Source organism: Primulina tabacum, chromosome 15 (genome assembly GCF_025594145.1).
Source record: "Primulina tabacum isolate GXHZ01 chromosome 15, ASM2559414v2, whole genome shotgun sequence".
In the NCBI taxonomy this organism is placed as follows: Eukaryota; Viridiplantae; Streptophyta; class Magnoliopsida; order Lamiales; family Gesneriaceae; genus Primulina; species Primulina tabacum.
In genome coordinates, this window is record NC_134564.1 from 34,998,154 (window position 1) to 35,019,759 (window position 21,606).

Genomic DNA, 21,606 nt, shown 5'->3' on the forward strand with positions numbered 1-21,606 from the left:
ATATTTGAATTGCATTAAGATTGGATTTGGTATTGATTCTGATAATGACATCGTAAAAAAAAAAAAACATTATAAGCACTATAACATGATGTCCTATGCCGTACAATGATTATTATTTTTCTTGTTTAAATTAAAATGGCAGGAAATATAGGAAATTAGCAATAACCTTGAAAAAATAAGGTGTGAAAAATGATTTTGACTTTAAAATGTGTATATATTTTGTTCGCTTAGTTCATCGTATCCTAGTGTAGATGTTTAAACGGCGAGGCATATTAAGAATGAAAAGAATCAAATTCCCATTAAAATGGAATATTGAAAAGGGGTTGAAAGAAAGTATGTGCTTGATTAAGTGTGTATGAGTGATACTGATATTAGGAGAACTCTTTAGAAGTTCTTGTCTAATAAGTTGCTGACATTGCATCTCTTGATCTGGTTGAGCAGGTGGATCGTAAAAGAGTGATCAGATTTTAACGAGTAATAATATCTCTATTGTGGATATAATCGATGGTAGAAAATGAATAATACCGATCTCTAAGGAGAATGAGGTCGCTTCAGAAGATAGACACGTACCTCTCCAGATTTATAGCTCTAACAGCCACACTCATTTAGGTCCACTCTATGTTGTCGCGAATATAAATAAATAAAGTTATACATTGATTAGTAGTTGTAGCTTTTGATCTAATGATAAACATTTGGTCTCAATAATAAGGAACATATTAACTTAAAGTCGATCGAGCATGAAGTGAGTAGTGGTCTAATAATCTTAATACATTTTTTTTTCAAATTTTATTTACAATAGTTTCTCTAATTTTTTTTTTTATTTTGTTTTCTCGCATATAATTTACTTGTATCCAGGCATACCCCACTACTATATGAAATTTCTTATAACCTTTTAAAATTTCAATAATGAGATGATGTGGATGTTGAACATTTACAAGAATAGCAAAGTGGGAGTGCAGTACATATTACTCTTGAATTTGGATTGAACAATTTAAGGTTGCAATGTATTTTAAATTTATGGATAGTAAATATATTTTTGTTATTTTACAGAAGTAAAATCATAAATTTCAAATTCATCATTTGCATATTTATATAATATTTCATGTTAATCAGGATGAATTTCAAGTTTATTAATAATCTGATAATTTATATTTTTTATAATTAATATGTAAATACAATAAATTCATTTCTCATATGCAGTCTTAAAAGTTTCTAAGTTAAGGTCTAGAGGCTGATATGATATGATATAATATTTAAGTTCCCAAAGTTAAAAGCATCGGGAAATATTTACTATTTGATAGGAATAGGAAAGATCAAAATATTTTTTTTTTCAATTTTCAAAAACTGTACTTTTGTTTTTATTGATTGACAATAAAAGTTCATTTAAATCATATTGTCCACCAAAATACATTCACCTAGCTCTATATAAAGAACAGGAAATGTAATATAATAAATGTGGAATATAAAATTATTGATCTTGCTCGTTTCAGAAACAAATAATAATAATAATAATAATAAATAAATAAATAAATAAATGAAATTGCAATGCTTTGCTTTAATTAATCCGCCATAACCGACCTAAACATCGTAGGCTTAGCATCTCTGCTTCGAGCCGCATAACAATGACAATAATTGAGTCCACTTCATCTAATTAATCCATTGATTAGTATATGTGAATATCGCAACAATTCTATATAATTGATGTCAAAAATAATTATATTATCAACAATTTTCAATTTATTTATCACTGTCTTATAAATCAATCTTAATGACAAAACATTAATTTTTCAAAATAGAGACATGACACATTAAAAATAAAATTATAATATTATAATGTATTATTGTATATAAAATGCTCCTTAATCATTATGTTGGACAATTCAGTTGGCCACACAAGAACATTTCGTGGGGTTATCTATCTACTGAAAGAATCAAATATATATGCCTAGTTGTAAAAATAACTTTTATAAAAAAAAATTCCCTAAAAAAACATTAACTAGTGGTGAAAACTGTGTTTTTGTATAGAATACAAAAGACAAGAAAAAGTGGATTGGCTAATAGTTTAAGCAAAAATTTGTGTGAGACGATCTCACGGGTCGTATTTTGTGAGACAGATCTCTTATTTGGTTCATCCATGAAAAAACATTACTTTTTATGCTAAGAGTATTATTTTTTATTGTGAATATCAGTAGGATTGACCCATCTCACAGATAAAGATTCGTGACATCATCTCACAAGAGACTTACTCAATATTTTAACAGAGAAAAAGGCTTTAGGTGGTTAATTATTGTTAAAACTTTATTTCCTATAATGTGCATGAATGGCTAACAGCATTAGTAGTTCAATTTACGAGGGCATTTATGCGTACATTATTTATTCACGTGGAATTAAATACAGACTAATGCTTTGTTGCTTATCCATGTGAAAAACGCCATTATACAAATTTTCTTCATATTTTATGATTATATAATATTAGATTGCCTGACCACAATGAAGTTAGTCAAGGCATCAATCATATGGTATTATCGACTCGATGGTAATCATCCATTGAGATTAAGTGAAGCATCCTTGCACAACACTGTGCTGTGGGCGCTCATGATCCAACAGTGATTCTGTATATAATAAAGTATTTACTTTAGAGATATCTCAAAGCTTGTATATAAAATTTTAGAGAGCTATTGTTTGAATTTCAGAGGGCTATCATTATTGGTATTAAAACACTCTTACAGTTGGTTTCATGCTGCATTAAGGCACTCTTACAATTGCTTTATAAAAGGTCTTGCCGAACAATGCAAACAAGTAGTTCGGAACCATCTATAAAATTACTTAAGCGACCTACAATGCTTTTATAATTTTAAATGAATATTGTTGATATTTTAAAAAAATTGATAATGTCACTAAATTTATTTACTTTATATGTCTCAAATTTAATAATATAATACAGTGAAAAACAATGACCATAAGAACTCACACCGATATTTCCAAGTGAAAAAAAAAATATTCTCAACCAATGGTAAAAAATAAACTAATTACCTCGGTGTGAAAAGAGAAATTAAATCATAGAAACTAAGAGTTTCACGATATGTGAAAAATATCATACCTCTCCAGCAAAGTCAGCATATAGTGTATGACTTGGCTGTGTTCAAAGTGACCTTGCAACATTTTTGAATTCATTCAAGCAAGAATGCAGTATTTTCTGGCGCTTATGAAGCGACTGTCTTTCATTCTGAAGTACATCTAATGCTCCAGGAGCAACAAACATGTCCATAAACTTCTCGTCACTCACAGCAAACAAATCCAATCCAAGTGCTACCATGAGCCGTTCTTTGCTGCATAAGTTAAAAACCATAGTTTGATTCAGATTAATCAGCAATAAGGATTTAGTTTCATGGATATAAAAATGTGTTCAAAGGATTCTAATCATTTTAGCGTGTTATAATAAACGGGGAAGAAAGTAATCAATTCAGTGTTTTATTATTACCGGGGAAGAAACTTGGTTTTACTTAGCTGGTACATATTACCTTTCTTTTTATAAAAACTCTAGAGTTAAGACAAACACAGCCCCTTACCAAGGTATTAAAAAACCAGAATTCAGAGTTGATGCCACTCCTCTCTCAACTAGAACTTCACGAATGCGAGCAAAATGCTGAGCAGCAGATGAGCATATGTCTGAGTAAGCTGATCCTGATCTGGAAGTATTATTATCTCCACAACCAAATAAGAGGCCACCGCCATTTTGAATTATACAATTATCCGAATTTCTATTATTTCCCGTAAGTCTAGGATGGCGTTTTCTTGCCCCTACTTCAATGCAATTACCGACTTCCTTTTTAACCAGATAGTTTCCGTCACTTGGTTGTTCAGGCGACGGGGTTTCTGGCACCGTCATTTGGCATTCTCGGAGAGCATCTCTACCCTCAGCCACTTTCCCTGGTGTAATATCATTTTTTTCAGGGGGTATATTTTCTTGATCTTTAGTGGCTTCCTTGTGCAAAGCAGGCCTGCCATCGCTGAGCTCAAGGAAAAACGATCCTGCTGATACTTGGTTTACTCGAGAAATCGAGTTTACACCTGAACTTAAACTCCCCAGAACATCATTTTCGTAGCAGACCTGAGAGTATGGGCTAGTCACTGAATCTAGATGGTGTCGAACTACTTGTTTGCACTGTTTGGCAAGATCTTTTATAAAGCAATTGTAAGAGTGCCTTAATGCAGCATGAAAACCAACATATCCATCCATATCTCCAGATTGATGACCATCTAACAGAAAATATAACAATAAAAAAGCAATGTTATAAGGAAAATATGAAACAGAAAAAAATATGTTCTCAACTTACATCCAGCGTTATGATGTTGATTTCTCTCAATCGCAATATCAAAAAGATTGCACAAAACAAAAGCAAGCCGATCACAAGCTGTGTCAAGAAGAGGAGCAAGCCAAGTTTTGGCTGCAGCACGTGCTATCTCCGCAGCAGCCTCTGTAACTCCTCTACTCCCGCCTCGGCCAGCATGAGCAAGTAAGATATTGGCGACCTGTCACAGTTCAGGACGTAAATTACACTGTATAGTTTTGACCCATAGTCCCAAACCTTGATGGAAAAGTACCTTCTCCCTAGACACAACGGGACACTCCATGGAATATGTGGCACAACGAAACTCATGCACCACTCTTTCAAAAGCAGCACCGCCATAAAGGCGGAGAGTTGCATTGGCAGGTTTTACAGCGGTGGTAACACCAGGCCAACAACCTATACCACTCTCGAATTTTTCGATTTCTGTTGTTTTCCCCCATTGCTCTGGTTCTGGATCTGCTGCTCCATCAAGAAGTGCATCCTTTACAATTTAGAGGAACACTGATTCAAACTTTGGATTCAAAATTAAGTTTCCGAAAATTGATACTCAAATAAAAAAGATAAAATATTAAAATAAAACATTGATACATACCAGATGGTTGCAGATAGAAGAAACATGCAACATGGCAGATCTGCGAAGATGAGAAACATTAGAAGTTGCCTGTATTTTTCTTTCCATCCTGGTCAGCTCAGTTGTGACTTCACTACACCGCTGTTCCAGTAGGGCGATTGTAGCTGGGGCAGCTTCTTTGTACTTCTTTTGGAGTTCAGATTCCAAATAATCTCTTAAACAGCCAAAGCCAACGTGAGATTTGTACTTCTCTTCATCAAAACCCCCTTTTACACCATCACGAAGATAAGACATTACTTCTGTATCTACCTGAGATATTTGCTTACGGAACTCGTCATTAGAAATTGCACTTCTCTCCTTTGGCAGGGCTACAAAAAAAGGCCGCGTGCTCTCTCCGAGATATCCACTTGCACTCAAATAGCGGTCCACCTCCCAGCGATCAGTGAACTCCTGAACATGTTAGATTTTAAGCTGATTCATGTTTTATGACAAATATTACTTCCTGGGCTTTTTATTCCCGAAACCTGAAATTGAAACATTTCCAAAACTGGTCCTGATGCAATAGTTTCATACAACAGCACTCGAGAGAGACTGATTCATGCAAACTATGAATTTGCTTTGTCGATGATGAGAAATATATCATTAGTTAATCACGTTGATTCTAATCTTTCCCTGTATTATTATTTAATTATAATTATCAATGAAGCAAATCCTTAAACAAAGTTATACCTTTAGACGGTTGTCGAATTTGGAGACAACAATAACAGTTCTCCTAAATGCAGGATCTATTTCACGAACAGTATCCAACCACAATGACGAGCACCATTCAACACTACTCTGCTGAAGAAACACTAGAATTCGGTGTGGTGGGCTGGCCAAGGATTTCACCATTGACAAAATTTCATCAGGTGTACTCTCAGGTTCACCCTTTTTTGCCTGCCATCATTTCAAACCACCAATTTAGTGCAGAAAGAATATTTTAAAAGGAAAAACATAAATTTAAATTTTTATCAATATTTAAAGTTTTAAATTGTGTACCTTGAGAACAAAGCCCGGTGTATCTATAATGGTAAGATTAGGACAATGTGCATATTCTGCTCTCATAACAATGGGCTTAGAAGAAACTGCTGTCCTTATCTTTTTCAAATGTGCTTCAGTCCGAGACTTTATAGTATCTGCAATTGCAGTAGATGACACAATGGGATTCCCATATTCTTCTGAATCTTCTTCCTGTCACAATATTCTCAATTCAGCTTCCTTGATGGAAAAATACAAGATTGATATTCTTATATTAAGCAAAATTAGTTCGGTTCAAGACAACTACATTCTAAAGAAATATTTTCAAAATTTATACATTCAAGTGCCTGAATCTACAATGTACATAGACTTGGCGATAGTGTCATCCCTAAATCTGTTTCGTAATTTCAAAAGCCAAACCGTGAAAAAATATTAATCTATTTACAAATATATCACCTTTTAGAATTCAACTCTTCATTATGAAATTCAAAAACGAGTTAAATGTCGACAATTCTACAAACAAAGTTTACTTAACTATTGGCATCAAGGAATTAGATCGTTAGAATTAAAGATCCATATCAGAAGTCTACAATCAAAGGACCCAACATAACGATTGGAATCAAGGAGCTGAACCATTGGAATTAAAGGTCCAACTTTAACAGCTTTTGATTATTTCCAAACTGATGATCCAAACAATATGGTTTCAAACTTAACAGAAATTTAGTTCAATTCTATCTTAGTGCATCAAGTCAACCAAGTAAATTATGGAAAAAAAAATGCACAGGACCTGAAAGCGGCATCGGGGCTCAAGTGCAGTAGAGTCATGAACCATCTGAAGGATGAGAGGGCGACGGGTGCCCATTTCAACTTCCCGCACATTGAAACGAAACCCTAGGAGCGCTTCGAGCAGAGAACTCTTACCATCGGACTGCCCACCGAGGGCTACAATCTCGGGAATGGGGATTTTCTCACCAAATGCAACGGCGGCGGCCTGAAGCCTGTTGTAGGCCTCGAATCTCGTTTTGAACTCGGGAACGGTATTGTTGAAAGCATCCATGGATTGATGGTGGTGTTTTCTGGAAGAGGACTTTTCTCCGCCTGGAGTTTTGGTGGGTGTAGTGAGGAAAGCGGCAGCGTTGGTGGAATCGCGACCGTTGGTAGCCATTGAAAAGGAAATGCCAAGTTCAAATTTTGAATCCGAGTTTCGGTGGTTGTGCCGTTTAAGAGGTTGGACGGGCTCTTAATGGGTCAAGTTAATCGAGCCCATATTTTAACGAATCCGATTATATCCCAAAATCTTGAACACTGTGCGATGAAACAATTTATGCTATATGGGAGACAAGCTCGTGTAATTCGACCATAAGATCTAAAATTTATTTTTAATATTGCATTATCCATAAACTTTTAACATCAGATATTTAAATAAGTCCAGTTTTTTCGTGAAAGATTTTCGATGTATTAAAAACTAATTTACAATTTCTACTTTACCATAGATTTTCTTGATATCACAGAATTATGGATAGTATCCTGTTCTACGTAACATCACAACAGTTTGCAGTAAGCAAAGGTTTCAACAATATTCAGGACAAAATTGAAAATTCAACAATACAAAAAAAAAAAACAAAACAAGAGTTTCACAGTTGCTCTGCTGTAAATATCTCAAACTCCATCCTTGTACACAGGGCGCGAAAAACTATAACTCGCTACCATAGTATAACAGTCTCTCAAGAGTTGTTTCTTCTCCATTACCTTAACTAAGATAGGTGTAGCCGACTACCAAAAGAGTGAGAACCGCCAGAGCAGCAGGAATAGCCCATATCCAATAGTTCGTCGCCTTCTTGCGTTTGAGCATGGCCTTCGGAAGTGAGTCCAGACCGCCTCTGGGGCGTGATCTATGTCTGATGGGGTTTTCCTTTCGAGCCCTGTTCTTGAATGGAGCAGGAGTTTCGGCTTTCTCCTCGACCATCTCCTGTTCGGCAACTTCTTCAATTGTTTCAGATGGCTCTTCAGAATCCACAGCAGCAACAGTGGCACCAGTCTTCTTCCTTGCTCTCTTTTCACGCTCCTGTATAAATCCGAATTCAAGTAACTTCAGTATCAAAGCTCGAAAAATTACGTTAGTTGGAAATAGTATGCGTGGAAAAAAAAACTGATAATTTCCTTGAGCTTCTTTTCCTCTTCCTGCTGAGCTTTTTTAGCTGCTTTGACCGAAGCTTTCTCTGCCAACTTCTTCCTCCTTTCTTCTGTCTGAATACGCTTTGCCATCTCTTCTGCTTTCTTAAGCTCTTTCAGCTTAGTTTCATCCACTTCTTCCTTCTTGGGGAGAGAATCCTTCTGGATTTTATCAAACTGAAACTCTTCCTCTCTGTCTAGCTGTTCAATTTTCTCCAAGGCGAGTTCTGCTTTCTTGTTTTCTTTATTGCTTTTAGCATTCTTAGGATTCTGAACTTTCTGCTCCGAAGTATCTGCTTTAGGCGCGGATACCAAATCTTGCTTTAGAGGTTGTTTGGAAAATGTTTTTACCACCTCTGGCACAGATAGAGTGGGCACCTCGACTGACACCAGTGGTTTCTCCTCTGAATTTCTCATCCGGCCATCGCTACTCAACTGCCTCGCATCAAGCGATGACAAGATTCTCCTCGCATAATCATCCCGAAAAGCCTTATTATTATTCCAGAGGTTCATGAAGTTCTCAACCTAGTCGAGGGAATAACATAAAACTGTGAAATAAATTACAAAATAATGACGTTGAGTTACTAGTAGAAAGAATTTTCCAAACCTCTGAATGTGAAAGATCCTTCAGGGCCTCAACATCCTTGTTAACTGCAAGTACTTTAGCTTTGGTCAAGACAACACGATTTTGATGGAAGGGAGAATTCTGCAAGATGGAATAGAAACTTCACAATGATCGAAATTGTGAAATATGGCATAGTTTCCGAAAAAAAGTTAAGGCCAAAAAAATTCAGTTTTTAGCTACTCAGAAAAATAGAAGAGGAATCAAGTAATGAGTTGAAAACTATGACAATCCATCATAATTGAAAAAAGAAATATCTTGATTATAAATCAAAATTTATTGCAAGTGTGTCTACATACATTCAACAAGGTTTAGATCTTATTAAAGTTTGAGTTTAATATATATATATTCAACTCAAACTTTAATAACATCTAAACCTTGTTGACGACTACAACTAATATTTCATAAATCAGGATTTGATATAATATATTCATTTTGAATGATTTCACGATAATAAAATAACAAGTATATAGAGAAAATAAAACTATTTTTACTCTACAATAATTTTAATAACATTCAAAATATTAAACACAATGGATATTGGATACGTTTGTCAAGAGATAAAAAGGATCAGTATAATAGAGTTCTTATTTGGTATGATGCAGCAGGTATTTTCGTTGAGTGAGCTCAAATAAGGGCTCTCTCTTGATACACGGTATAGATGGTCGGCACATGCTAAAATCATGTCATGGAGAATAGATAGATAGTTCAACCCAAAAGATCAGGGTCATAGACAGTACAGTGCATAAATAGCCGTCAAACTAAATTTAAGATGCGTACCCCTTCATCTCGCTGTTTCCTCATTTCTTTAATGTTTTCAAAAGTCTTGTCTCTCTTTTCAGTAATTGTAGTCAATTCCTCCTCTAAAGCTTTGATCACTTTCTCTGCTGCTAGTTTTGCATCATCAAGCTGCTTCAGCTTGGCACTAATCACTTGCTTTTCCTTTCGAACTCCATCGAGATCGACTCCAATCAGCTGTATATACACCAAAAAATAAGTATAAGGCTACTGATAAATTGAAATTAAGAAGATTCTAAACATGAAAAACTCAAGGGACTATCTTCTTACTTTGACCTGGTCCTGAATGGCTTCTTTTTCACCTAACGAGTCCTGAATCCTTGCCCTCTCAGCTGAATTAGCAATAACCTTTTCTCTCGTACCTTCAAGCTGTTTGATTTCCCTAAGGATTTGTTTTTCTTCACTGAGAGGAATGCTTTCATGCTGAATGCGGTATTGCAAACTTTTAATCTAAGCCATTCAGCAATAAAAAAATGTTAGCTACACAATCCTGGCAGTAACATATAAAGAATTGATGTAATATATACTACAAGAAAGTAACAAAAAAAAACAGTTAAATAAAATCTTACAAGATCATTGAGTTCTTCCTCGGATGAACATATACTGGAAGCCCTTTCTCTACTTCCAGCAGGACCTCTCAACTTACCCAGTGCCTGCTGGAGAGGTTCCATTTCTTTCCTTTTTTCATCCATAAATATCCTAAATTGTTTGTTCTCAACACCCAAAGACCGTAGTTGGGCTATGATTTGGGCTCGATCCCCCTGCAACACATACTTGGTATCATTTAAGATCTCGCAGTTTTCTTTTCATGATTAGATCTATACTGGACACAGTCCACAATCAATACCATGAGACACGTAGAATGAATAAAATAAGACAAAAGTGGATAAATCAAGTTAACTTTCGGTAGCAACATCACAGATTAATAGGACCAACCAATTTAAAGGATGCATGGCTAGCCACTACGGTACATTCACATGATTTAAAATCATAATAATTCAGGTGTTTACATTTACTTAAATGTGGACCTTCTAACCTCAAAAGATCTCCCAATTTGTAGAAGAACTATACAAATCAACAATTGGCGGCATTAAAGGGGCTAACACTAAAAAACCTTGTATAGTCTCAGCTAAAACACAAATACCACAGCTTACCCTTTTTTCCTTCAATCGTTCGATAAGTTGGAATCGATCCTGGTTCCTTTTCTGAAGCTCTTTGTCAGCCAGATCAAGTTTGATTTTCAGGTTCGGGTCTTCTAATGCCCGGTACCTGACAAAATAAAATGAGTGTACCTGCTTGGGCTCTGGCCACTCATCCACTGCATCCTTAGGGGCATTGGACTCAAAAACTTTAGGAGCTTCTCCTTTAACTGGCTCTTCCACACCATGTGAGCCAAAATTTATATTTACTTTTCCATTTTCAACTGATGTGCTGGCTTCATTTCCATTTTCCATGTTGACGGCCGAGTTAGATTCTACAACCTCCACACCCATGTTATACAACAAACGGCGCAAGGTAAATTCTCAAAACCTACACTAGAAATAAATTACCATCATTCGACAATAGACCTAACAAAATAGAAAAGTTCCCAAAAGGAAATGTTTTATCAACAAGAAAATCATTTGTTCGAGGAACGTTGATTAACAAAGATCACTCGAATCAGAAAAATTCATAATCTTAACTGTGATGTTTAAGGAAATCACTCAGGCTAACAAAATTAATTGGATTGATGCATTGTCCCCTTAACCCTCAAATGTCCACTTCTTATCAGATGGAATTTAAAAATACAAACAATGAGTTAGCACCATGAAAATTCAAGAAATCTAATTTCATGTGTAATGTTGAAACCAAATAAGGATGTCCCCAATAGCTAATTACAAATTACACAGTATGAGTACAAATCGTATAAAGCCACGATGATTGAAACACCAAAATGATACAGATCAATCTCGGTACGGAATCAAGCCATAGAAGTTTTAATTTTTAACAGCAAATCATCATAGATAACACGCAGATCATTCATACTATAAAAACACATAAGAATGAATAAAGGGGTAAAAAGAACCAAGAAATGTTCAAGAAACCGCGCAAATAAATGCAATAATAGTTCCGTGTAATCGATCTAAAACTTAAGGGTAAGCTAATCTGTATATATTGATAAGGAAAAATGGAACTTTAGGACATCGGAAAAGAAAGTCAACCCTCGTACTCCTCGTTCAAATCAATACCACCCGAATTCACCAAGAAAGATCAAGATCACAACATATCGAAGAAGAGTGAGTGAAGAGAGCAATAAGAACCCGAATTTGACCGGAAAAAACAATCATAAAATGGCAAAAAATAAGGCTAGAAAAAATAGTGGGTTCCCATCAAATGGCGCAAAACCGGCTTAAACTTACCGGTAATGACCAAGAAAAGTACGCGGAGATTTGTAGGACAGACCCTCCACTGAAGAAAGAGAGAGAGACCACAGATCTCAGCCTTTTAAGAGATAGACAGGTGGAGAGAAAAAATGGAAGAAAGCCAAATTCTTGATTACTGAAATGTGATAAATTTGCGAGACTACAAAGGTAGATATATAGTGTGAGAAATTCACGCTGTGTTGGAAAAAGAAGAAACAAAATCTTGAAATTACAAGATTATTATTATTTTCTTTTTTATTTCCCTTATTTTTACCCAACAGCATTAATGGTGGGATTACCGGGATTTCAGTCCGCAGTTATAGTTCTGGTAAATACTTGCTGAGGAGAAGGATTCATATCACACCATTGAATTTCAAAAGATAAACAAAATATCTTACTTTGTAAGTTTGAGGACTGAATTGTTCTTTTCAGGAAAATCAATATTTTACATTCCTATGATTTGGAGATTTCCAAACAGTACATATTACAATGTTTTTACAATTTTAATTTATATTTAAGCAAACATTTAAAATCTTGAATATCTAAATAATAATATAATTGTTTTGGAAATAACAAAATATTAAATTCAAAATAAAATATTATATGAGATTCATGAATATTTTTGTAAATATATGTTTGATAAAAATTACAAATTACTGATTTTATTTTTTTTTTCATTTCGGCTTATTTATGTCTTTTACTAAATATTTATGATATATTTTAGATCATGTGATGATGTAAAATTAACGTTCACTCCATGTATTATCTTAAACAACGGCTATCTTTATTGAATTATTATTGTCTGATCACTATTTTTTTTAAATTAATTCAATAATAAAGTGTGCTTGAAAAAATAAATTATAAATACATATTATCTTATTTTATTTTGATGTAAAAACTTGCAGCCGTTATATTTCGATGAGCACTGTATAAATCTTTTGTACTAATACAATAGATTGCAAATCAAGTTAATAAAATAAAGTAATATTTATGTGTGAGAAGTTCGTATGATAAAATATTGATAAAAATGATCACTTTGAGACATATAGCCTCATAATTATGCATACCTCGGTTGGAGAAGATATTAGATACATCACGCTATATTGAAATATTTGAAACAATTCCTCTTGAATAACATCAATACAGTAGTCGATGGCGAAATTGAAATTATTTATTATTTATATAATGGTATTTTATATTTAAACTATATAAGGTTTCCATTCATTATCTAATATTATAATAAAATATTTCCGATGTTTGCCTCTATTTCGGCAATATGTTTTGAGAACTGATTTTAGTAAATAAAGCATATACATATTTGATTTTATTTGTTGGACATATGATCTGTACTGTAAATTATGTCAAACATTTGAGTTAAATTTGTGTGGATTCGGACTAAAGTGAGATATTTTCATTTCAAAAAAAAAAGTGAGATATTTTATATTTAAAATTAAATTCAATTTGAAATATATGTAATCGTAACGTCTGAATTTTTTTTTATATAAAAAATCATATTTTATTTTATTTTAGCCAAAACCGAATGAGTTGGTGGGAAACTAAAATGGTATTTTCCTCATTTTCCTTGGAAGGATAATAGCCCGCCTTGTTGAGTAGAGCCGGGGCATTTTGGGAACACCAGTTTAGGCACCTACCTCGATGATTACGACGAAGATATGAGATGCTTGTTTAATAAGAAACATTTACTGTGGAACATTTATGTTATGTTTTTACGAATCAATTTTATGAGAAGAAAAAATCGAAACCAAATGTTCGAGGTTATAATGTGAACCATTGAGATCATATATTTACACACCGTCTTTCATAAGGGTATCAATTCGGGTGGGTTGGGTCGGGGTTGAGCAACAGTACTATTCAAAAATTGTTCAATCCAAACCCGAGTCAACCCGAACATAAATCCAAATCAATCGGATCAACCCGTATAACCTGATTTTGAATTTTTCATAAATTTTTTTAAAGAAAATTAAATAAAATTCAAAAAAAATTAATACTAATATTTTAATTTAAATACATAATAATAAAATATCTCTCGTATATATGTTTTAAATTTGAAAATCTAATCGTAAAAAAATAAAATATATTTACTAAATTAAATAAACAATTATTTAGAAAATAAAAAATTTCAAAATAAATAAATAATTATGAAAATTTATGATATAAATATACAATAAATATTTTTTAGACATACAATATATAAAAATATAGGCAATATTTATTAGTTATATTATTTTAAAAAAATTTAAACTTTTCGGGTCGACCCAAACCTAATCCAACCCGATTATTTTTTTCGAATTAGCTATCGGGTCCAACTCGATCTGACTCGAACCCAAAAAGCTCAAACCCAAATCTGATTTTTTTCGGGTTGAACCGTGTCGGATTGGTAGGTCGTGTCTAATTTTAACACCTCTAATCTTTCACATTCAAAGAAATACGGCATAATCCTTAAGTATCGTTTTATGCGAACGAAGAAACCTTAACTGATTACATGTTATGATTTTTCCATTTTTTTTACTCAAATATTACCAAAAAAGAGAAGAAAAAGAAATAATAAACCATTATGTTATCCCTAATATAGATTTATTATCTATATAATATACATCTTCAGCATCTCATTACACGAACCATCATGTTTATAACTTATCACTTTATTACACTAATCAAGATTTTCTAAATATATACGAAAAACTAAAAAATATTTATTTTTATAAGACCTACGTAGTAATATAGATCATAATCTAGAATGGTTTTAAAAAAATAATTAAAATGTCTCCCGGATTCGGGCTTCAATTATAACAGACTTCATTAATATGGGCCTATGAGTTCCATAAAGCCCAATACCACAAGTCAGACAAGAGTCCAAAAATCATTGTAAACGAGCCTCACGAAGATTAATTATGGCTATTGGATAACGAAATTTTAAATTTTAGACCCAAAACTGGATCAGTTTAATTAGCCAGACTCCGACGAACATGACCGATATACATTTCTCGGAAATTTTTTTATTCCGTATAGTTGTCTCATTTATCAAATTTTAGCCATATTTAGTCATTTTTTAGATTCTTTTTTTACAATTTTAATAATTTTTACTAATATGTATGTCTTATCATCACTTTCTTATGAAAATAAATTGAAATTTGATAATATAAAAAATCAAAATTGCAAAATGACAAAGCTACAAGAAAAAAATTCAGATTTCCCAAATTTGATTGTGACTTTTTTTTTTATTGTTGGAAAAAAAAATAAAGTATCCATGAAAGCAATATTATTTATAACCCAAATTAAATAGTACAACTTAAATCGTCACTCAAAAGTACTTGTTGATTAAATGTTCCGAACTGCGTACAATTGCCAGATGTACATAACATGGAAGTTTTGTTTTATTTATTTATTTTCTTTATATCTTCATTTGAAGTGGGAATAGGTCTTGTGAGACGGTATCACGAATCTTTATTTGTGAGACGAGTCAACCCTATCGATATTCACAATAAAAAATAATAATCTTAGCATAAAAAGTAATATTTTTTCATGGATGATCTAAATAAGAAATTCGTCTCACACAAATTTTTGTCTTAAAATGAACCTATTTACATCATCACGATAAAAATAATTTAAAAAACAATACTACGTAATAGCCTTTTAATAATAAAAAATTCGTAGTTCTTGCAAGTAATCATTCTTACTCCGGATACTTATTCATGAAACATATCAAATTTGTTTATATTTAAAATAAAAATAATAATATTTTTGACATAAAAAAAATATTTTTTCATATGCGATCCAAATATAATATATATCTCACAAAATTGATTGATAATATAATTTAATTGATGAGATTATTGGAAATAAAATTTAATAAATTATATCCCCAACCCCGAACGTGAACTCAATTAAATGTGGGTGGTCTGCAACGTTAAAGTCACCCTTATCAAACACGTTGTCACCATTTTCTCGATGTCCTGACAATTGGGTCAATTGATATTATTCTAAAGTCGATCTTTCAAATTTTTCAAGGATAATCAAAGATAATCTTGATTTTGTATGCGGAATGATTTATCGAGTAAGATAATTTAAGATCATGGAAACAAATTCACTCGATTTAATTTCATAATTTTCAAATATATGGATCTATAATATTTTAATTGATTATGTCGTTATCAACCGTGGTGTAGTAACATAAATGTCTTCTAATAAAAAAAGAATGAGTTCAAACCGAATTTAAAACAAAATCATCATCTCATATAATGGGATTAAAATTCATTGGTGTGTTTATTTTTGAATTTTGTTCAATATTTAGAATGATAATGATTTTGAATTATTTGAATCGTTTGAAATCTATTTATCAAACCTCAATCCAAATATAAACTTAAATTATTTGAGGCGTCTAATTGCAATTATAAGTTTGGCAGCCGTCACCTATATATGTATTCTAATTGCAATTATAAGTTTGGCAGCCTATAATTGGCAGCCGTGACCTATATATATATATATATATATATATATATATATATATAACGGAAGAAGATTTGGTTCTGACATTATGCAGTCACTTCTCGGTCGTTGTTTTATTTTATTTTTATTTTTTAAAATTATTGTTTAATGTTAAGATTGAGATTTAGATCAACTTAATTTCAAAAACTAATTTAAGAAAGAGTAGGTCTCTTGTGAGATGATTTCACGAATTTTTATCTGTGAGACATGTCAACTATATCGATATTCACAATAAAAAGTAATATTTTTTCATGGATGACCCAAATAAGATATATGGTCTCACAAAAATACCACCCGTGAGATCATCTCACACAAGTTTTTAATAAAAATAACGATTGTCCATACAATTTTAAGATATTTTATCCAACCTAAGACAATTAACATTCGTCTGTTCTTTTATGGAAGAAATAATGTCAACTCGTTTAAAAATGAGTGAACAAAGAAACGTGAACGTCTGTTTTGGTTCTACATTTTATGGATTCATTTGCATTAAATTTATTGTTTATTACTTTATTTTTAAAAAAATCATTGTCACCTTTGCTGTGTTATAAAGTAGAAAAGTATTAAAAAAATTACTTTGATATTTCTAAATATATTTTTTTTAAAAAAAAAACTCAACTTGACTCAATTCTTGGAAATAATATTTTTAAATATATAAAAAAAATATTTGTAACGGTATATCATATCAACATGTCTCACGAATATAAATATGTGAGATCGTCTTACAAAATAATTATTATTTTTCCAAACTCAATAAGCAAGAAACCGCCTTTCTAAACATTCTCAATAATGACTTAATGAGTCTCGCTCAATAAATAAAGAAATAATGGATTAATGAGGTCCCACAAATTATGGCTATACTAATTACATTAATAAGTCAATATTAATTATTAAGAATTGATATGTGATTATCAAATCGAGAAAATGAGAGAATTGTGAAGAAAACGAACTCAAATGAATAATAATTACTGATTTTGAGATCAATTTGTTTCCTGTTCCATTCTTACTAATAAATTACTTGTCGAATAATATGTTTTTACTAAAAATAAATACAATTAGGCTTACAACCACCCCTTGAAAAAGATGTTTTAAATTAAATTTTCACAACTTTTCAAACAAATAATAATTCCCTTGATGAGAAGGAATGATGTTCTATACCCACGGGTACGTAAAAAACCACGGAAATAATAATTATAATAATTTATAAACAAATTTTATAGGCGAAATTAAAATTTCGGTAGCTGAATAATAATTCACAAAACCTCAAATGATATCGTCTCATGATTCAATTTTGTTAAACAAATCTTCAATCTAACTCGACTCACGAGAAAATTTTATTTTTACGTCAAAAATATCATTTTTACAAAATAACTACTCATAAATTTTAGAAGTATTATTTTGCACATTGACTGATATTTTTTTATATGATAATCGATATGAAGCTTTTGTCAATGCATCTCTTTCTTGTACTCAAAACCCTCAATTTTTACAGCTTATGTTATGTTTCAGATATGTTTCACATATGAAATGTATTGTTTTCTTTTTTTTTTTCCAATTAAATAATTTTTAGCAAACTCTGTATTTTGGATTATATACCATTTATTATCTATTACCACATATTAAATTTAATGGAATAGAACAATATTTTAATATAAAATATAAATATTTGCAGCGTGTGTCAAAATTTTGAAATATAAAAAATAGAACTACGTAATTACTCAGATTTTAATAAATTTCTGGCACATCTATTACTATCATAATTCATCCACTTTTTTAAAAAATTCAAATTTACGAAATATTTATTTATCATTATCTGTATTTTTGAACATTTAAATAATCACAATGCTCAAAAAAAAAAAAAAAACAGTTTGTTATTCTAATAAAAATCATTTATGAAAATTTAAATCTTGAATATCAAATCAAGATTTTGCATAAAATTAATTAACAGAGAAGAATCCGAACGAGATGAAACCGAGACGGGGTTTACGGAATAGGGATAGCAGGCCTTTAAAATTTGCCCAAGTCCACGAGGTGAAGTTATAAATGAAGAAGACGACGCCTGGGGTCAAAGTAAATAGCAGCACCAGGATTCAATGCATTCCCATGTCTAAACTATTCAAAGATATAAAATTTGTAGTTTTGCTCTGATTTTATCATCTCTTTGATTCCTCCTACAAACTAGTAACAGAATTTACACGCACGAAGCACTCCCTGAAATTTCGTGATCACTGCAATCTTGAGATTGTATTCGAGAACAACTCAAAACCCACCATTCTTAGAGCCTGTTTACATTTTTTTCCCAATCGAAACAGCTCTATATCTTCCTCTCTTCGAGATCTTTCTACCCGTACACAGTATACGGGGGACACGCATACAAGGTGGATGCTGTATTAACCAACGTCAGACAATAAATAAATAGAAAACATCAAGGTTCGGCTTTTTCTTAGGTTTGTATTGTTTTAGCTGATGATTTGCGTATTCTTCGTTTTGTTGCTGATGTACTTGTCGTGTTTCGTTATAAAGCGTTTTCACGCTCACTTTAATGGTTAATGTTTTGATATTTATGTTTATAGAACTTCTTGCGATTTCCTGTTGTAACTGATGTCTTTTTTTCTCTCTTTATTTTTGGGATTCTGGGTCGATTAGATCGTAAATTGAGTGATCTAAACGAGATTTGGGATTTGGGCCTTGTCGTAAATATAATTTTTCTGGTTGCTGTTGTTCGTTGTGTCGGTACTCGGGCTAACTTTTCAAGATTTATACTGTGTTTTGGAATTGAGATTTGGGTTTTTATCATCGAGTTCTATTGAACATTGAGATAATACAGCTGTGCTTTTTTCGTTAAATTAGTCCTGATTGACCGTAATCATTTTCAGTTTCGATTCTATTGATGCAGTGTTCATGTCTTTTCTGCTTAATTCATCGGCCGTACGCACAGCAGTATAATATTTTATGAGGAATGATTTTTACTATATTTTATTCACGTTGGGGGGCAGCATGATGTTTATTTGTAATATAATAGTGCAGAACTGTATGTTGTTTTAAATCATTTTCAAGTTGTTTAAAGAGTCTTTCTTAAATGTATCAAATAATTTAGTATTCAACAATGACTAAATCTGTTTATATTTTCTTTTCTTTTTTTTTTTGTATTTAGATTCCTTTTCTCGTAAAACGATTCTTGGTTCCGATCAAAGAATTCCTTGATTCAGGTTTGAGTACTTGGTGCCACAATAGGGATCAACAACCTACCATTAAAAAGCACTTTTTGTGTTCAAATCTTTTGAACGAATATAGCAGATATCAGGATTCAGTTGTGATGAGAATTTATTGTTAGATTTCATGATCATAAGCTTTAGCAATGGGTTACATGAATATTGAGAAGAAGTGGGTGTTCCCTCTTGTTATAAGCTCATTGGTATTCATTTTGCTTCTTGCGACCTCCTTCAATATGGGGCTTGTCTCCTCCTTGAACTCAATCAATTCGGTTTTTTCGATATTCCCTTCTCGATTTATGACCAATCAAAGCGATCCTTATTTTGCTGAAGCGAAGCTTAATCAAGCTCCACCCCCTCCAGCTCGTCCTTCCGTTCCAAAGTTTGCTTATTTAATATCTGGTTCTAAAGGCGATTTGGAGAAACTTTGGAGGACTCTTCATTCTTTATATCATCCATGGAACTATTATGTTGTTCATCTTGATCTTGAGTCTCCTCCAGAGGAGAGATTGGAGCTCCAGTCAAGGGTAGAAAACCATACCCTTTTTACCAAAGTTGGGAATGTTTTTATGAACACCAAAGCGAATATGGTTACTTATAGAGGCCCCACCATGGTTGCTAGTACCCTTCACGCGTGTGCTATTCTTTTGAAGAGACATAAAGATTGGGACTGGTTTATCAATCTCAGTGCTTCAGATTATCCTTTGGTGACTCAAGATGGTGAGTTTTTCAGTTCTTCCTGTGATGTTACAAGGATGCTGTGTTTCACGTCTTTCTTGCAAGAATTTCTTGAAATGTGACTCATTTGTCAACCTCGCAGATCTTCTCCACACATTTTCCAAATTGAAAAGAGACCTTAATTTTGTCGAACACACGAGCAATTTAGGCTGGAAAGCGTAAGTTTTCTCTTCTATGTGTTGAGTTGGATTGTTTGGTATCGAGAAGATGAGACCACAGAAACTTAATAACGTAAAATGGCTTTGTTGCAGAAGCCAAAGGGCAATGCCGTTGATCGTTGATCCAGGACTCTACCATAAAACAAAGTCCGACATATTTTGGGTTTCACCCAGGAGAAATTTACCAACAGCATTTAAACTGTTTACTGGTTAGTTCTTGCATCTACTTTCTCAGACTTGGTGAAATATTAGCATTTCTTAATATTGACGGATAAAAATCCGTGCACATACGAATTCTATGATGCGGAGTTTAATAGCCATTTGCAGGCTCAGCTTGGACGATCTTATCACGAGCATTTGTCGAATACTGTATATGGGGTTGGGATAACCTTCCCAGAACTCTGCTCATGTATTACTCGAACTTTGTTTCCTCCCCAGAGGGCTATTTTCAGACAGTCATCTGCAACGCCCCCGAATTTGCTTCAACTGTCGTGAACCATGACATGCACTATATTTCTTGGGATAATCCGCCCAAACAACACCCCCACACTCTGTCCCTCAATGACACTTCAAAAATTTATGCTAGTAATGCTGCCTTCGCACGTAAATTCGAAAGGGATTCTCCCATCTTGGAGAAAATCGACAGAGAACTGCTGATGCGAAAAAATGGGAGCATTACGCCTGGTGGCTGGTGCGCAGGAAAACCACGGTGTACTAAGGTGGGAAATGTAACGAAGCTTAGACCAGGTCTTGGTGCTGGAAGGCTTGGAAGGCTTTTAGGTGAACTGGTTTTGTCGCCAAGATTTAGTCAGAACCAGTGCAGATAGATTTTTTGTATCATTCTTGCTCCTGGAAATTATAGAGCGAAAATACTTTAGTTATTTGGGTATCTCCAATAATGCTTTATATCACACACACACACACACACACCACTTGGCCACTTTTTTGTAGGTTCTAATATGATATTGCACAATATTATTTATGAAATTCGATTTTCCAACTTTCTCGGCTTATGGTTTGTATTTCAAGATGGTCATTCTCACATTTTCATAAAAGTA

The 21,606-nt window shown here is 32.9% G+C and overlaps 3 protein-coding genes across 7 annotated transcripts; 1 reads left to right on the top strand and 2 right to left on the bottom strand.

Moving 5' to 3' along the window:
* Positions 1–2,461: 2,461 nt before the first annotated feature.
* LOC142527988 (dynamin-related protein 5A) lies at positions 2,462–7,128 on the bottom strand. 2 transcript variants are annotated; one of them, XM_075633019.1, is made up of 9 exons: positions 6,728–7,128; positions 5,962–6,153; positions 5,653–5,859; positions 4,945–5,373; positions 4,606–4,833; positions 4,338–4,533; positions 3,570–4,260; positions 3,101–3,329; positions 2,462–2,612 (listed from the first exon to the last, which is right to left on the bottom strand). In XM_075633019.1, exons 1-8 carry the CDS (start codon positions 7,103–7,105, stop codon positions 3,143–3,145), a joined length of 2,508 nt encoding a protein of 835 aa, XP_075489134.1. In that variant the 5' UTR covers positions 7,106–7,128; the 3' UTR covers positions 2,462–2,612; positions 3,101–3,142. The 2 variants fall into 2 exon arrangements, with proteins under 2 accessions (XP_075489134.1, XP_075489133.1); XM_075633018.1 differs by lacking the exon at positions 2,462–2,612 and having other exon boundaries at positions 2,949–3,329.
* Positions 7,129–7,434: 306 nt separating this feature from the next.
* Positions 7,435–12,094, bottom strand: LOC142526666 (proton pump-interactor 1-like). Of its 2 annotated transcripts, XM_075631194.1 has the most exons (8): positions 11,932–12,094; positions 10,687–11,062; positions 10,102–10,293; positions 9,803–9,982; positions 9,515–9,709; positions 8,720–8,818; positions 8,103–8,637; positions 7,435–8,007 (listed from the first exon to the last, which is right to left on the bottom strand). In XM_075631194.1, exons 2-8 carry the CDS (start codon positions 11,023–11,025, stop codon positions 7,691–7,693), a joined length of 1,857 nt encoding a protein of 618 aa, XP_075487309.1. In that variant the 5' UTR covers positions 11,026–11,062; positions 11,932–12,094; the 3' UTR covers positions 7,435–7,690. The 2 variants fall into 2 exon arrangements, with proteins under 2 accessions (XP_075487309.1, XP_075487308.1); XM_075631193.1 differs by lacking the exon at positions 11,932–12,094 and adding an exon at positions 11,734–11,925 and having other exon boundaries at positions 7,734–8,637.
* A 6,318-nt stretch (positions 12,095–18,412) lies between these two features.
* On the top strand, positions 18,413–21,533 carry LOC142527433 (beta-glucuronosyltransferase GlcAT14A-like). Of its 3 annotated transcripts, none has more exons than XM_075632239.1 (5): positions 18,413–18,870; positions 19,595–20,372; positions 20,473–20,548; positions 20,642–20,757; positions 20,876–21,533. In XM_075632239.1, exons 2-5 carry the CDS (start codon positions 19,799–19,801, stop codon positions 21,373–21,375), a joined length of 1,266 nt encoding a protein of 421 aa, XP_075488354.1. In that variant the 5' UTR covers positions 18,413–18,870; positions 19,595–19,798; the 3' UTR covers positions 21,376–21,533. The 3 variants fall into 3 exon arrangements, with proteins under 3 accessions (XP_075488354.1, XP_075488356.1, XP_075488355.1); XM_075632241.1 differs by having other exon boundaries at positions 19,650–20,372; XM_075632240.1 differs by having other exon boundaries at positions 18,413–18,839.
* The last annotated feature ends 73 nt before the right edge of the window (positions 21,534–21,606 follow it).

What these genes read in the sequence shown, in the direction of transcription:
- LOC142527988 (XM_075633019.1), bottom strand. Translation starts at nt 7,105, where the DNA reads ATGGCTACCAACGGTCGCGATTCCACCAACGCTGCCGCTTTCCTCACT. An exon ending in AATTCGACAACCGTCTAAAG is followed by an intron (nt 5,374 to 5,652) that starts GTATAACTTTGT and finishes TAACATGTTCAG; the next exon opens with GAGTTCACTGATCGCTGGGA. An exon ending in CCGTTGTGTCTAGGGAGAAG is followed by an intron (nt 4,534 to 4,605) that starts GTACTTTTCCAT and finishes GAACTGTGACAG; the next exon opens with GTCGCCAATATCTTACTTGC.
- LOC142526666 (XM_075631194.1), bottom strand. Translation starts at nt 11,025, where the DNA reads ATGGGTGTGGAGGTTGTAGAATCTAACTCGGCCGTCAACATGGAAAAT. An exon ending in AGGAAGAACTCAATGATCTT is followed by an intron (nt 9,983 to 10,101) that starts GTAAGATTTTAT and finishes TGAATGGCTTAG; the next exon opens with ATTAAAAGTTTGCAATACCG. An exon ending in GGAAGAGGAAAAGAAGCTCA is followed by an intron (nt 8,008 to 8,102) that starts AGGAAATTATCA and finishes TCGGATTTATAC; the next exon opens with AGGAGCGTGAAAAGAGAGCA.
- LOC142527433 (XM_075632239.1), top strand. Translation starts at nt 19,799, where the DNA reads ATGGGTTACATGAATATTGAGAAGAAGTGGGTGTTCCCTCTTGTTATA. An exon ending in AGCAATTTAGGCTGGAAAGC is followed by an intron (nt 20,549 to 20,641) that starts GTAAGTTTTCTC and finishes GCTTTGTTGCAG; the next exon opens with AAGCCAAAGGGCAATGCCGT. An exon ending in AGCATTTAAACTGTTTACTG is followed by an intron (nt 20,758 to 20,875) that starts GTTAGTTCTTGC and finishes AGCCATTTGCAG; the next exon opens with GCTCAGCTTGGACGATCTTA.